The 16,988-nt window shown below is 40.4% G+C and overlaps 1 protein-coding gene across 1 annotated transcript in view; it reads right to left on the minus strand.

Annotated features, from left to right (window-relative positions):
• The window catches only part of LOC128381092 (PH and SEC7 domain-containing protein 1-like), a 54,130-nt gene extending 37,379 nt beyond the window's left edge, over positions 1-16,751 (minus strand). The window contains exons 1-10 of the mRNA XM_053341044.1: positions 16,678-16,751; positions 15,854-16,321; positions 12,510-12,552; positions 11,792-11,997; positions 10,429-10,476; positions 9,336-9,530; positions 7,746-7,826; positions 6,163-6,275; positions 5,097-5,155; positions 3,479-3,568 (exon numbers count right to left, since the gene is read on the minus strand). Of these exons, the coding sequence (XP_053197019.1) occupies positions 3,479-3,568; positions 5,097-5,155; positions 6,163-6,275; positions 7,746-7,826; positions 9,336-9,530; positions 10,429-10,476; positions 11,792-11,997; positions 12,510-12,552; positions 15,854-16,321; positions 16,678-16,751 (1,377 nt within the window). The remainder of the gene's footprint in view (positions 1-3,478; positions 3,569-5,096; positions 5,156-6,162; positions 6,276-7,745; positions 7,827-9,335; positions 9,531-10,428; positions 10,477-11,791; positions 11,998-12,509; positions 12,553-15,853; positions 16,322-16,677) is intronic.
• Between the last annotated feature and the right edge of the window lie 237 nt (positions 16,752-16,988).

The raw sequence follows: 16,988 nt of genomic DNA on the forward strand, positions 1-16,988 counted from the left end.
AGAGAGCACAAGGGGAGAAAATGAGAAGGAGTGAGGGATTTCTTTAGCTCATTCCTAATGTATTTACAGCAGCATATAAACAAAGATACCAGACACGAAAGAGGAAATGGGAACGCAAGAAAATGAGCGGAGGAAATGAGGAATACAAGGAATCGAGAGCGGAGGGGGGAGGGGAAGGGGAGGGGGTGGGGGGGTGACAAGTCATTTTGTAGCAGGAAATGATGGAGTGATAATAAAGAGAAAGAGAGGAGAGGAAAAAGCAAAAGAAGGAAAGGTAATGGGTGCTAGAGCTGAGTTCAAACTTAGCCTTGTAATGACTTTAACAGCGATTTATGCTTCACCTAAAACTAAATATTCATAACTAACTACCAAGTGTAACTGTCATGACGATTACTGAACCAACTAACTTGCTGATATGTTAAAAACTATCAAACTCCTCAGATTGAAGAGTGTAAAAGGTAACTATGACTATGACACATCTGACCTGACGCTTCATTGAAATACTATTTAATAATGACGCTCACTGCAGCTGCAAATCAGTTGTGTGACTTTCTACATAACAATAAGTTTATTACTTAGGGGATTTTCAGTCAGGATTAAAAGCACATCGGACAAAGGACTTCTCTCTGTGCTTGTCCTGTTAGATCTTAGTGCTACATTTTTTTTGTGTATTTATTTTTATTGTTTTTTAACAGAAAAATAGATACATATTAGCAACAATTGGTGGTGCTAAACAGAACAGTACAGGATTTTTTGAGACAAACAGGACATATGTATAAAGTAAATGGCACAGCAACAGAATAGCACTAATTCAGACATTAAATCGAGAAAAGGTTGCCAGATTTTAAAAAAGGTTTCCTCTTTAGCAGATATAATGTAATCCCAGTTCTCTCAACCACATTTCAAATGTAGGAGCCCTTTCAGATTTCCAAGACTGTAAAATTAGCTTTCTGGCTAACCGATCTTAGTGCTACATTTAGCAACACTGACCATTATTACAGAGACTGAGGCATTTAAATGTGTACATATTAACGATGAATCCTCCATTCACAAAAACACAGATTTCCACAAGGATCCCTGTTTGGATGAATACTTTTCACCTTCAATATGCTTCCTTTAGGTAATACTGTTAGGAACCTCAATAAATTATAATCGTTATGCAGATGATACCCAATTATATCTATCAATGTCCTGGATGACCTGATTTTTTTCTGCTACTAAACTCAGACAAAATTCAAGTTATTGTGCTTGGCCCCAAACACCTTAGAAAAACATTATCTAATGATGTAGCTACTCTGTATGGCATTACTCTGGCCTTCAGCACCGCCGTAATGAATCTAGGAGTTATCTTTGATCAGGATGTGTCCTTCACCTCCCACATAAAATAAAATTCAAGGACTACCTTTTTTCATCTTTGCAATATTTTAAAAAATCAAGCACATCCTGCCTTAAAAAGATGCAGAAAATCTAGTCAATGTATCCATTCCTTCCAGGCTGGATTATTACAATTCCTTATTTTTATCTATTATTATTTTCTTTATTATCAGGCTGCCCTCACAAGACTCTCCAGCTGGTCCAGAATTCAGCTGCATGTACACTGACAAAAACTTTAAAAAATGGGATCAGATTTCTCCCATTTTAGCTTCTTTGCATTGCCTCCCTGTGAAATCCAGAATACAATTGAAAATCCTTCTCCCTCACCTACAAAGCCCTTAACGGTCAGCCACCATCCTATCTTAAAAAAGAGCTCATAGTAGCCTATTACCCCACTAAAACACTGCGCTCCCAGCATGCAGGCTTACTGGTGCCTCCTAGAGTCTCCAAAAGCAGAATGGGAGGCAGCAATAAATGTCCCTCTCCTCTCTGGAACCATCTTTCAGATTCGGTCCGGGAGGCAGAGACCCTCTGCTACGATTAAAGAGTATAGGCTTAAAAACTTTCCTTTTTGATAAAAGCTTATAGAAGGGATTAAAGCAAGAAAAGATCTGTGAGCCTGAAAAGTTGTCCAGGATGAAATATGTTCAATGTATTGAATTAAGTATTATATGAATTTAAAACTGGCCTATGCCGAAAATCTGAGAACATTTAGCCCTGTTGTTTAGGGCTGACCCAGGTTTGCCTTGGACCAGGACCTGGTTAGGCTGCTATAGGCTTCGACTGCCGGGGGGCACAGGAGGAATAATTACAGAGACAAATAAGTCCTGTTAGTAAATATAGTAAATAACTTTATCTAGTGATATTTTAAGTTTCAGTAATGGACTTATAAATAGCTGGGTCAACACAGAGAGGTAAGCAGAAGAAGGGAAAGGAGAGGACAGAGAGCTTTAGGAATGAGCAGAGATGGCAGGTTGGGAGAGGAGGGAGGAGGGAGGAGGGAGGAAGAAGAAGAAGAAGAGAGTAGAACTGGGTGGAGGTGAAAGAGTGAAGATAAAGGTGGCAACGAGACACAGTCTAGAGACAGAGATTAAAACTGCAGCGGAGCTAAACAGAAGCAAGATAAGGAGCAAGCGAGAGTGGGCAGGCATAGCATTTTACAGAGTCAGAGAGAATAAGGGGATGAGAGAAAGAGAGAAAAGAGAGTGTGGCTGCAGGGTAAGAAAGAGGGGAGGCTCATTGAGAGAGAAAGAGAATAAAAGAGCACAAGCTTGTGTAATGTGGAGGCATGATTAAAAAGACTGTTTCTGGATCCATACAAGCATTAATAAAACAGCTAATGCATCTGTGGGACTATGTTTCTCTTTCTCTCTCTGTCTGTCTTAGCTTGAGGTCACATGGCCGCAGCGTGGATACTATCTGCCCTTAATAACAGGCACAGCTTTTCATTTCAGAATTCATTCCAGTCATTTCAGCAGAGGGATGTGGCCTCTCTCTCGCTCTCCTTCATGCATTATAAATACCCCATTACAACTTGTTGACTTGCACTCTGGGGCCCTGTGGCCAGTTGACGGACCACTCAGCAGACAAAACTAATCAACAACATCATCATTAGGCGCACCAATGGACAGACAACCCACACTGATTGGGTTATTTCGCCACATCATGTAGCCCCAGGCCTCCGTCTGAACTCTGTCTGATGGTCCACAATCTATTGCAGCCACACTCAACTGGGTTAAGCTAGCCTAATGTAATGCTGTCGAAGTCACGCACAGATACCCTGAGGATTTCTGTGTCTCATTCTTCTTGTCTCCAGATCACAAAACAATTATTCTCCCAGCTCGCATTGTAGCTGGTGTATACCAGGAAGTGGCGAGCCCAGGCGGGCCTCTGATTGGAGGCCTCTGGAGATGAGGTAAATGCCAGCTGGCAGTGAGCGCAGGCCAGACAGCCAGGCTCAGTCACACAGATCTGAGGGACAATACAGCGCTGGCACACGCAGTCTGCTCTGCCTCATATGTGTGTCTGTGCATGACAGCATGTGTGTGTGTGTGTGTGTGTGTGTGTGTGTGTGTGTGCTATTTTAGGCTCGAGAGTAGCTTACTTTAAGCAGATCTTTGGCAAAATCTTGGCCGTCGTTCAGTCCTTCCAGGTTGCCGACGAACTGTGTGCACGACATCCTCTTGCCAATGTTCTGAAAACAAAGAAGCAGATACTAACCTGTATTTCATAAAAAACAGATAAACTGAAAAAGACATTTAAAGAAGCAGTTCACCACAGTCATGGTCTTTTTTATTTAAAAACATGTTTATAACACGCTCCAGCCTGACATATAAAAAATATGATCACAACACTAGAAAGATTTAAAGACAAGGGAGAAATGGATGATACTGACAATTAATATAAAATAATTTGTTGGAACAGCTGGTGATGATAACAGTGAGTAATGATGAAATTCAGTGGAGCTGGGTATCAAACTTCAGTGCTTTTCTGGTACAGAATGAACTGATTTAAATCAAAATCACCCATTTTAGACCTATTTCAGAAACACTTCTTGTACAGCTGCTTGGATTAAAAAAAGATATTCATAAAACATATTAAATGTCAGTTAAGTACAGATTAGTGCTAGTTTGATATTGGTACTGAAATTCAGATACTGTATTGACACTACAGTAGATTCAACAATCTTCAAATATCTCTTATAACTAGGGCTGCAAATTATTATTACAATAATATTTTATTATAAAATGCTCACCACAGTTTCCTAAAGCCCAGAGTCATGTTTTCAAAATGCTTGTTTTTTTCTGACCCACAGTCTAAAGATGACTAAAATTAAAATAGTAAATTAAATTAAAACAGTTGGAGATTAATCTTCTGTCCATCAACTAATCGTTTAATCCATTAGTTGTTTCAGCTCTACTTTCTGCATTGTTTATGACTGTAAATTGAACTTCACAACGTTGGTCGGGCAAAACAAGCAATTTGAAGACTTCACCTTGGACTCAGAGATGCTATGATGGGCATTTTTCTAGAATATTCTGTCACTTTAGAAATAATTGATGGATTAATCCAAAAATAATCTGTTTTAATCCTGTTTAAAAAAAGTCCCAGCCTATATCAGTCTGTTCCTTCTCTCATTATGATGATCATGATGAGGACCGTCGTGATGATGGCAGTCACAACAAAGATCAAACTTATAGTATATCTGTTAACATTTGATGAAACTTTCCTCATCCGATCCCTCATCCAGTCACCTCAACAGCCACTTTAATTAATCATTCATCCGCAGAGCTGCACTATCACAGAGAGGAGCCGCCAATGGCCCAGATTTGCAAAGAGAGGCTCTGACTATAAGACTAGCAGATTAATGATGGTGAAAGAAGCTCAGCAGGCAGACCTGGAGACCCAGATCAGCTGGTGATCAGGCTGAGTCTCATAGTCCCAAATCTCCGAAATTAATCAAAGGCGCCTTTGAGGAGAAAGCAACTCTATAAACTTTTCTTGTCTTTGTTTAGTTTTTTAGCTTTTTGCAAGAGAGTTGATGTTTTTTACACAATGATGCACACATCTGCACACATGTCACCTACATGGACACACACACACACACACACACACACACACACACACACACACACACACACACACACACACACACACACACACACACACACACACACACACACACACACACACACACACACACACACACACACACAACTTACTTGACCATGCAAATCTGTATTCAGCAGCATTACGGCACAGGTCAGAGTGTGAACTGCATCTAAAAGGATGAAAATATTTGTGAGTTTTCTTACCAAATTTAAACATTCAATCTAAGACATAAAAATAGATTAGGTTTGGTGTCAACTTACAGATACTTAAAGACAACCTCTGTCAATGAATGTTTCTCATTACCACAATGATGACTAAATTATTAAAACACGCCTAGACACATAACCAGTTGGAGTAGAGAGTGGAGAGTATTTAAAAGTTAACTATACTGATTAGCATATTCATTAGTCTTGAGCTCTGACTAGCGTTACTGTGCCATAACTTTCCACAAAACAGATTAAAGGATCAGTGTGTAGGATTTAGTGACATCCAGTGGTGAGGTTGAAGATTGCAACCAATTGAATACCCCTCCCCTACTCCGAGGCATGTAGGAGAACCTGTTGTGGGCCCAAAACTTGCAAAACTGTGAAGGCCCTTTCTAAAGTCAGTGTTTGGTTTGTCCATTCTGATCTACTGTAGAAACATGGGGGACTCAGCCCACTTTACATTGTGATGATGTCACAGATTATGCTTTTCTCAACACAAGGACAGTTTTACAAATATAAAACCTCAATGGTTCCAAAATTCATAAAAGGAAATGTCATAATTTTACCTCAATCTTTTTAGAGGCGTCACTTTTACCAGTGGTGCTATAAAATGCTTTTTAGCCCAAAATAGTTTTTTTCCCCTGCAATACCAAAAGTGACCACCTGAAAAAACCTGCTGCATGGCTAAGGCCATTCCCCTCTCTCTCTCCCTGTGTCAGCCTCTCTGCCAGTTACTGTCTGAGTAAAGGCAAAAAAAAAAGCCAAAAACTAAAAACAAAAAATTATATTCCATTTCTGCCAAGTCCGTTCTCCTAGATTTTCTACAAAGTGCACCTTTAAACAAAAATTATTTAAAAAAAAAGACAAATAATAAAATAAATAAAAATAAAGTTCATGGGTTCATTAAATATTTAGGAATATTGTCCACTTTCTGCTGCTGGCAGTGAGAACACTTCCTGGCAGTACTTACCCTCAGATGGCACGACTTTGGGGTTGCAGTCGAAGTAACGCCTAGAAAAGTGTGACAGCACCCGCTCTCTCTCCTGAGTCTCCCCCATGAGGGCAAACTGCCTGAGGAAAGTCCTGCAGCCACAGACACAAGGACAGTTATTTCATCCAAACATGACCTGTTTCGGATTTTAGTGGGCAATATTTAATCTTATGGTACCCTATTCATACATGAGAACATTTTAAAATTGACATAATGTGAAGGTTTACGCACATTTATAGCTGTGGGTCACCATCAGCTTTCACACATCAATAGTTTAATGTATTAGGACTGTGTATGTCCTTTTATCCCATCAAACTATGTAATGTTAAGATGTCCTGTTTCAGATTTTAGTGAGCAATATTTTTTTTCATATGGTACCCTGTTCACTTTAAATATACGACCATTTTAAAATTCACATAATGTGAAGGTTTACAGTACTTACATTTATAGCTGTGGGTCACCATCAGCTTTCACACATGAATAATTGAAAGCATTGGGTGTACTGTGTATGACCTTTTATCCCATTAAACGATCTAATGTTTCAAACAGAAGCTGTAACAACATTAAAAATACTTATGTCTATTTTTATATATTTACATGTAATTAAATGCCAAAGGTAGACAGTAACAAAATTTTTAGAAACTTGTGCTTTACTTTTCATTTCAATATGCTACTTTAAACTACTCCAACATTGAGGGTAATATTGTACTTACATTTTATATTCATATCACATTAATTCAAAGGTTTTGCAAAATTTGAATATTTTACATCAGAAACATATGATCAATATTTTAAACAGGATGCATTTACAGGACTAAACTTGATTATATTTAAAGGACGTGTGTGGGATTTAGTGACATCTGGTGGTGAGGTTACAGATTGCAACCAGCTGAACTGAACTGCACTTTTACTTACTGTAAACTTTTAGTACTTGTTATGATATTACTACTGTTACTTGACTACAGGATCTGACTACTTCTTCAAACACTGATAACTACTGATTCACTAACTTGGGGGGATTTAAAATCACAACATTGAACCCCAATTTAATGTGTTAAAATGTGTGAATGTGAAGCAGATGCATGCTCAGTATATAAATAAACTATCAACATAATAAATACTGAATACACTGCATACTGTACAAACTATCACCCTCATTGCAAGGCCAAAGCTGCCCTCTAGAGAGCAGTGTTTAGCAGTGGAGAGCTTTCATCACATTTACAGTATTAAGATATAAAAAGCTTTTCATTGAGTTGACACCTAAATAAAGCCACTATCACAAAGTGGGAAGGACTAAGATAACAGTCTAATGTTTTAACCGTGTCACAATGTCTAAAATGTTTAATATACACACTTTTTTAATCATTATGTTTTTTTTGGGGAGAACCTGCAGACAATGGTTGGTTATTTCTCTGACATGCATTAAACATATGGAAATTATTTAGCAAGAGGGTGGTTTATTGTCTGGCATAGCAAGGATATTGATAAACTGTTCATTTTTGCATGAGTATATGTATTGACAAATGTGGAATGTATTGTTGATTGTGTATTATTGCTCTCACCGTAGTGCTTGATCAACAGCAAGGCCTGTAAAGTTGAAGAAACTCAGATATTCTTCTGCCACCATACGGCTGAAGTCGTTACTGTAAACACACACAGATTATTATTATATATTATCAATAATCATAACATTATGTGGCATGTAATACATGAAAGAATAGGAAAAGAGACAAAAACAAAAAACTCCAGACACCATAAAAGCAAAAAATGTCAATCAAACACTCAAATGCTAACGTTCTCGGATCAGTGGATAGGCTGAGTTTGTGCTGTCAGTCAGTGTGTGCTGGCACAGTCAGCTTGAGATGTAGACCGGAGGCCACAAAAAAAAGAAAAGAAAAAAGACAAGAAAAAAGAGGAGATTCCCAGGGTGCATCTGTCAGAAAGTGAGGGAACCCTTTAATCCCAAATTCTTTCTCATGAACGAGCAAGCAGCTGATGGACTGATGGGCTGATTGAGCAGCACTGCACTGGAGGAATACAGATCTACTAAAACACAGCATTACTTTACGTAGGCAGAATTTAAAGTGACTGTAAATAATGAATACCGTAAATGCATGGGAATCTGACTGTGTCCCAGCCCTAATAGATTAACATTCATTAAATAAACATATGATGCAGTAGGAAGGCTCTTTTTTTTTGGATAGCATGCAAATTACAGAACAGTGTTAGAGTACTTATGTTGGTTAAAAGGATTGCTGCAGTATATAGCTTATTTTATTTTTAAGATTTCACCTATAGGTATTGCTGTTGGTATTATAATAATTGGTGTTAGATGTTGAAATAGCAAAGGTAGATGAATTATGAGTAGAGGTAATTGTTGAACAATTGTTATTTATGAATATACAACAATAAACTGACATCCAGCTAGAAATAACTATAATATTTATGAAGCTATTTGATGTTTGGTGTGTGTCAAGACTTTAGTTTGTGTGTAGCTTACCACTTAGCATTTTCCAACTGGTAATCAATATGTTGCTACCTTTTGAGATATTAGGTGTGTAGAAGATAGTTGCTTAACAGTCTCTGAGGTGTCACAAGTGTTTCTTAAGCAGTAGCTAGTTGGTTGCTAAGGTGTTACTAGGAGTGGTTGTTATGGCTTTCAGGGTCATTACTGGGGCTTAAGAGGGTGGCTGCTAAGTGGTTTTTGGGTTATTCAAAGAGGTAGCTAGTAGGTTGCTAAGGTGTCCCTAGGTAGTGAATATGGTTGTCAAGGTAATGTAGTTTGTGGGGTGTTGCTATGGTGTTCACAGTGGTTGCTAGGGGGGATTGCAGTGATTGCTACTGCATTTCCAAGTAAAACCAGTTGTTTTACCTTTTTGAGCAGTTGCTAAGACTTTCATAGGTGGTTGCTAGGGGTTTATGGACAGTTGCCTAGGCATCATAAGGTAGTTGCTAGGCGGCTGCTATGGTGTTACATCCAAAAGCACTGAGTTGGATATGCCAACATCATGTAATGTTGTGATTGCTAGGGTGTTTGGGATGGTAGCTATGATAAGAAGCTAAATAAGTACGCAGGATAACAGTATTGTATGTCTACTGGTGTATTACATAAAAAGCACATATTATAACACAATAACCCTCTAGTAGCTTACTTCTTGCTGAGGTGGCGTGCCACATCAGACTTCCTGAAGCCATCCAAGTTGAAGAGTCGTTTGGCCAAACGTTTGGCGGCTGCCACGTCGGCATGGTGACTGCCATTGGTGAAGGTCTCACTGCTGCTCAGACCCAGCCTCTCACTAAGGTCCTGGTCCAGCTCAGAATCTGTCGCCAGACGGGCCTTGTCCCTGCTGAAAGGGCGGGTAAGGAAGGGGGTCAGGGGTTTAAGAGAGAGGCATAAATAGTGAGTGACTCAGAAAAACAGATAGACAGAAAAGGATGTGGAAAGGAAGGGAATGATGGGAGATGAAGCACATTATACTGCAGAGATCCAGGAGAGGAAAAGTGGGACACAGAGAGAAATAGTTCAATTGACAGAGATCGGTAAATAATTGAAAAGGACAGAGAGAAAAGAATAAAAGGGGGAACAAAGAAGGATGGTGATATAATAATAAAACTAATAACTCAAGTATATCAATAATTTAATCATACTAATATCTGATATATGCACCACCGAGTTTCATGCTCATCACAATATTCAAGACAAGAGTAGTAAAATACACAAGCTGATGAAGAAAGAAAAGCTTGAAAGAGAGATAAATATCTGTTGAGGATGAATGGTGAGTGGTGAGTGGATTGAGAGGCTGATGAAAGAGGATTGAAAGATGTATGAATGGAGAGATGGAAAGCCATGGGAGATTATAATGAAGAGCAGAAATGAATGAGTGCAAATATGCAGTAGTAAACAGAGTCTGTATTCAACATATCTCATGCAAATAAATTCATATTCAAACACAAGATTTGGCGTGATTATACACTTTAATAACTACATTAAAAATCTCCTCTCTTACAGGCTTTCTTGCAGGCTTCCTCTCTTTCTCGTTATCACTTCCTAATTAAGCCCCTTCAAAGCATTAACCAGTTCAGAAGTGCAAAACTTATTACATCTGAATTATTCTGTGATAATAATTTAAGCATGTTATGTCACACTGAGCTAAAATAGAGCTTCTTTTCTGGCTTCTGCTGGAATATGGAAGACAGAAACAAGGTCTCTGAGTTCATTCACTAAGGATTCGATGTGATGCTCACAAGTTGTCGTTGCCGTTGAGAGCTGTGTGGCCATTCTGGTCACGCCAGCTGGCCAGCGAAAAACAATGAAAGACAGAGAGTTGTATTCCAAAAAGCAAGAACACTTCCTGAACAAGCATTTGGATTTCTCAGCATGAAGAATGAACCAAGAAAACCCACAGCACAGGGCCTTGCTTCTCACACTTACACATCTTTATACAGTTTGTGTGTCGGGCGAAATCACACCAGAGCAAACAGTAATTAATAACACAAGCTGACTGGAGAAGAAAGCAACAAGGGTTCAAGAGTTTACTTTGCTTTCACAGAGTACACAAAAGAAAAAAGGAAGACAAGAGGAGAAAATTAAAGTGTAACTCTCAACTTGCAGTTTCAAAACAGACTATTCAGATCATTTACTAAAGTAAATATACCAATACAATAATATAAAAATATTCCATTACAAGTAAAAGTCCTGCATGAAAAATTAGCTTGATGTAGTATGCAGTATTACAGTAAAAGTACTGCAGTATTATGAGTGATGTAGTATGCAGTATTACAGTAAAAGTACTGCAGTATAATGAGTGATGTAGTAGCAGTATTACAGTAAACGTAGTGGTTTGATTTGGTCCCTCTGACTGATATATTATTATATATGACATTATTAGATTATTAATAGTGAAGCATCAGTGTTAGAGCAGCATGTTACTGTTGTAGCTGCTGGAGGTGGAGTTACTTTGCACTACTTTATATACAATTAGCTAGTTTAGTCCAGTGGTTCCCAACCTATGGGTGGGGCCCCTCCAAAGGGTCAGAAGATAAATGTGAGGGGAAAGTTCTGATACACAAATCTGTTTTCAGTTTTTGGACTTTGGCCAGCATTTTTGCTTTGCTTTGTGACATATTGGATAATTTCTCTTTGTGCCTTGAACGGTTATTTGAATGAAACCATGAGAAAAGTTTAGAGTGGATTCAAGCCAAAATAGTTGCGAAACCACTGGTTTCATCTTTAACAATGTGTTGTGTTTTAAAAGCTGGTTATATTATCCATTGTGTCAGATCTTCATCTAAAAGTAACTAAAGCTGTCAAATAAATGTGGTGGAGTGAAAGCAAAAAGTTACAGAAAACAGAAATACTGAAGTAAAATACAAATATCTCAAAATTGTACTCAATTACAACACTTGAGTAAATGCAGTTGATTACTTTCCAGGAGTATAAATCACATAGTTTTCCCAAATAAAGTCTACTAGGCGAAACTGCAGCCCCTTCAGTGGTTGAAACAAAGCACAGCACAGCTTCAGACGCCTACAAGAACATTTGAATATTCCCTCCAGCCAAACATAATACTCAAATTCTCTGAGACACATGACGGACAGGTGATCCTACCTGTGGCAAGACCGCCTAATTGTCAAATATCTCTCCTCTCCCACTGCAGGTGAACCATGGCAGCAGAAGACTGAGGGTGTCCTCATTGCCACCCCCTGCCCAGCATCTCGCCTCAGACTGCTCGCCCGACTGACCCCTCCTCTCCTCCTGGCCTCGTAACCTGACCGCATCACTGTCCAGTCCACCCGTCTACCCTTTTCCTGGGTCTGAGAGCGCCAGCTAACACAGCTGTACACCTGTAGTCGCTCCCAAGAGGCCCGTCGAATCTGACATTCCTCTGCTTGGTTTCGAGTCTGTCTGAGACTTCATGGGTCACCCCTTTTTTTCCTCCTTCTCTCCACTTTCTCACTCTCCCTCTGTGTTTGCTGTCATTTGATCTTCACAGCGAGCCTCCATCCCCCCAAAGTAAAAGGGCTGTTTGTCCTGCAATGCCTCTTGTCTCTATCTTTTTCTCCTCAGAGTCTGTTTGCTGTTGTTTCTGTTCCCTCTTTTCACTCCTCCCTCTCTCTTTCTCCCTCCCTGCTCCACTGTGTAAACTCTCACTGTCCCCTGCCGACCTTGGATTCGAAGCATGGCATGAAACTTGGCTTGTCTATTGCCTAAAACCACCCCCCCTGCTCTCCCCACCTTTCCCTACATTCATTCCTTTCTCTTTTGCTCTCTTGCACTGCATCTCCAATTACACACAGTCAGTATGTCCATCCTTCGGGTGTTGTACGCATTCTAGCCTGCTTTGTTTCTGCTGTGAGCTTTTAGCACACCTACAGAGAAACAAAGATATGAGGTGTCAGGTTTAAACTCGCAGAGCAATCCAACAGGTCTATGCCTCTAAACCGTTTCTTTACAACCATAACTGCCCAGAGGAAAGACTAGTTGGCCTTTTGTAAATGTCTTAGGCCATTGTGGCATGTGTTTACAGCATACGCTTCATCAGAGCCTGCAGGAGAGTTCATAATCATAAGATTAAGCCAGCACTGTAGCTCAGGCTCCGCCACCTGTTAGCATTGTCTCATCAAGAGGCAGCACAAAGCTGAGAGGTCCTGAGAGAATTCCCAATGTCAGCCTCTGCTTTAACGGTATCCCTGCATAATTGAAGCCCCTCTCAGTCCACTGGGCAGCTTAACACAAAGAGCCACTGTGTAATGCTGCAGAGCATCTGAAAAGAGTGATGTGAGGGAAGAAGGAGGAGGAGGGGGCAGGGGAGTGAAATTCCAACTTTTATCAAAGTATGGACAAGCCTTCAGAAATATTTGTCTCATTCCTGGATTCCACTGCTGCAGGGCTGACCGACATGGGCCGGTCTTAAAAGTGTGATAAGAACAGTGCTAAGCAAACATTTACCTTTACCTGCCCAGCGTGATTTGGTTTCCATAAGAGTTTTATAAGGAAACTGAGATTAAAAAAACACCTACAGTACAGTAGTCAATGAGTGAGTTAAAGGAAGGGTTCACGGTTTTTCAAGTTTGTTTTAAAACAATAGTCAGGTACCCAAATGAACATAAACATATTGTAGGTTTTTACCTGCCATAGCCATTCCTCCTGTTTATACTGACCACTAGAAGATTCCTTCATAATGTATCTTTGCACTAAATGACTGTGTGGTCACACTGTAGATTTTGGCCCCAATCATTTACACTGAAAGTACATTGTAAGGGGATTAATAGCCAGTATGAACAGGAGGAAAAATTACATTGAGGAAATCTGTTCAAATGGGCACCTGACTGCTGTTTTAACCTGTATTTACATTTCAGAGCAATAAACACACCCTAAACATCTTCTTGTTTTAACCTGAAATGCCATGACCTCCCCTACAAAGACCTGAAACATAGAAACATAGAAATATTTAAACTGTTTTTATTATTATAATTATTATACCTAATGAAGTGTTTGTGTGCAGCTGTTACATACGTTTCCATCACTTCAGAGGACATTACACTGACTTGCATTCATTTCCTAAAAACTCTAATACAGTAACTCTAACCCTAAACGAAGTATTTACCCTAAATGAAGTATTTACCCTAAACAAAGTGTTCACCAAACATTATGGGGACTTGCTTTTTCCTACCGATTTATGTCCCTGCAACGTGAGTAATACAAGTACACACAGACACACACAAATACTTCTGTTCCTGTTGGTGAAAGTTACTCATCTGCATCAAGCACGTATTGTTGTCCTCTTCTGCCATCTAGTGGCCTGAGTGACAAGGTGACCTAATGCAGTTGCTCTACCTCTGCAGTGCTGTCACACTAAATTAGGATAACACTCACAAAGCCAGTCTACCTCGCTGTCACATGTGAGAACTGTAGCAGACATTTCCCACCACAACTGGGAAGCAGAGACAGACAGACATACACTCGTCCCACATTTCTGCTTTGCCACATTAATCTTTTATATAGAGTATCTTACAGGGTACAAACTGGATTAAAAGAGCTACTGTGGTGCTGTTTTATATTGCATGGATGTAGCATATGACATAAGGACAAAGGACTTTGAATTTGAGATGAAGTCTTCTTAACTGCAGGTGGGACTCGGACAGTCAAGGTGAGTCCTTCATTGCTGCAGCAGCCATCTGCCTCTGTCTAACATGCCTACCTCACACACACACCAACACACACACACACATACATATAGCATGCACTTCACGTACACACCCACCACAAAACACCAACAATTGCCCATGCATGCACACACTCAAACACAAATAGACATGGAAAAGTGTGCAGATGGGTTCACATATCACACACACACATATTCACACAGACACACATTCACGGCCTGCCTGGCAGACAGCAGAGGGACCACAGGCAGCCTTCGAGCGACCTTCACTCTAAGCTATCGGTTCCAGAATAGCACTGCAGCACTGCTCTGTACAAGGAGAATGACACAGACGGAGACACTCATTCGTCTGGACTGGAGACTGACAACAGCCCATTAACAGGGTTCTGACCTCGCAGAGGGGGAACTCGAAACACATTCACACTGAATGAGCATCAAAAGTCTGTAACTTGTAATGATGTTTCTGAGCAGTTTATGTGAAAGAATCTCTTTAACACGAGACTAATTTAATTTTGGGTCTATCTGAGAGCCTTATAATGCACTGTATAATGATGTGATACATGATGATGTAATCCCAATACCCATGGGAATTAATCTGCTGCTTTAACAGCCTCAAATCTTCCAGTTTCAGGCTTTTCACCACATGTTGGAAGCTGGCTGCAGAGATTTTCTCCCATTCAGTAACAAGAGCATTAAAGGTCCAACACTGATCATGGGTTTTAAGGCATGGCTCTCAGTTGGTGTTTCAGTTCATCTTAAAGGTGTTGGATGGGTTGAGTTCAGAGTGCAGACAAGTTTTTATTTTACAGCAGACTGAGAAAACCATTTCTTCATAGAGCTGGCACTGACATGTTGAAAAAGGAGAGGGTCGTCACCAAATGGTTGCCATAAAGTTGAAAGCATAATATTATCTTTTTTCTCAATTATCTATGCAATGATCATACTATGGAGGTCTACCTTATGTACTTGATAGGATTAGAGTCATCATACCGTTTATTATTATGTATTGTTGAGTCTTAATGTGATTATGGATGTTATAAGTGTATATTTTCTGTTTTCAGGAAAGAGACGGATAAAATGAGTGGACACTTCCTGTCTAGCACCAAATGGCAGACAGACAAAGTCAGCAACTAGCTGGTGAACTAAGTGGAGCACTTAGCAGCTAAAGAGACACATTTTTCTCAGGAGTTGGTGGAGACCGAAGCAGATTTATAAGGAGAATTAATATTGAACTTATTTTTGCAGGTGGTCAAAAACATGACTTTCAATAAATACTAATGTTGCTGTGTGTCTGCTGTGCAAATAGGCAACATGTTTGCTAACAGGATTGCCATAACAACTTTATAAGTTATGCCTTGTTGGCTTGTGACATTGCCCCCAAGTGGCCAAAAATCAATTAATGCAGATTTTTGTAGCTTTTCAGCATTAACTGTTACACAGTTATGTATGAATTCTCCACATAGACACAGTAATATTTACCATGATTGCTTGATGCACTAACTCACCTTGGCAATGAGAAAGATGGGTTGCTGTACCAGCTGCTCCCTAGATGTGTATAATCTCGTCCTCTGGGTGGCGTATCGTCAGAACCGCTGCTCAGCCTCTCGCTGGAGGGGGCTCTGGTGGCGTCCGAGTCCCCTGTCACTGTAAAGATAGAATCTGACAGACTGGGCCTTTCATCATGAGCCAGCGGGGCAAAGCTGAGCTGGACGATCTGCCTGGCGCTCTGGCAGACCGGCCCATGTATGGCAGGAGTTAACGTGGGGAGGTCAAACGTCAGGACAGTTTGGGTGCTCGAGGTTAATATCTCTTCGCTGTCCAAGCTGTTGTATGATGTCCCTTTGGCTCGGTGGGACTCCATTATGCTCTCAAAGTGGCGGCTGAAGGTGTCCTCCGCAGCCAAGCGAGGGCCAGACACCAAGATGGGGGACTTCAGGGCTGGATGGTGGTTGTCAAAAAAAGTTTCCATTGGTCTGGAAAGAGAGGGAGGTTTCAATACACTGAAACAACACAGCTGTGTTTGTTAAGACAAGAATAAATGCACAATTTGCCGAGGATACGTTCTAGAAAAAGAAACTGAAAGTAAATAAGACTGCCTGTCCCAGCATGTAAAGGTATGTAACTGTTAAAGGGCTGGGTCTAATTAATGCAAGAATGCCATCAAACCTGTGTACGATCTACTTCAAAAGTAGGTTATGGGTTAGATCCGAATTAAGATTGAATGTAGGTCAGGTGAAATTCTGCCTCCCCAGAATGTTTGTTAACTCGTGTGTGTTTACCAGCTTGTATATGAATATGAATGTATGTGTTTTCAACTGCTTGTGTTCACCTCTTCAGAAGGTGCCCAAACACTTCTGGCTTCTCCTGCACTGCATACTGATGCTTCCTGTTGTCTCCTTGCATCCTAACACTGGCCCAGCTCACGATTTCTTCCTCTTCCTCTTCATCTTCTTCTTCCTCCTCCTCCCTTCCCCTTCTCTCCACCTCCCTGTCTGTCCTCCCATATGCCAGACCTCCCAGCGGGCTGCTGCCTGTGCCTGAGTTGCCCTGCACACTGCGGTTACTCCCAAATGCAGAGTCGGCATCATCCTGCTCAGCCAGCAGCACCTCATCTATGTCTGTCTCCCTGTAGCAGCGTAG

The sequence above is a fragment of the Scomber japonicus genome, chromosome 20, assembly GCF_027409825.1.
Source record: "Scomber japonicus isolate fScoJap1 chromosome 20, fScoJap1.pri, whole genome shotgun sequence".
NCBI classification, from domain to species: domain Eukaryota; kingdom Metazoa; phylum Chordata; class Actinopteri; order Scombriformes; family Scombridae; genus Scomber; species Scomber japonicus.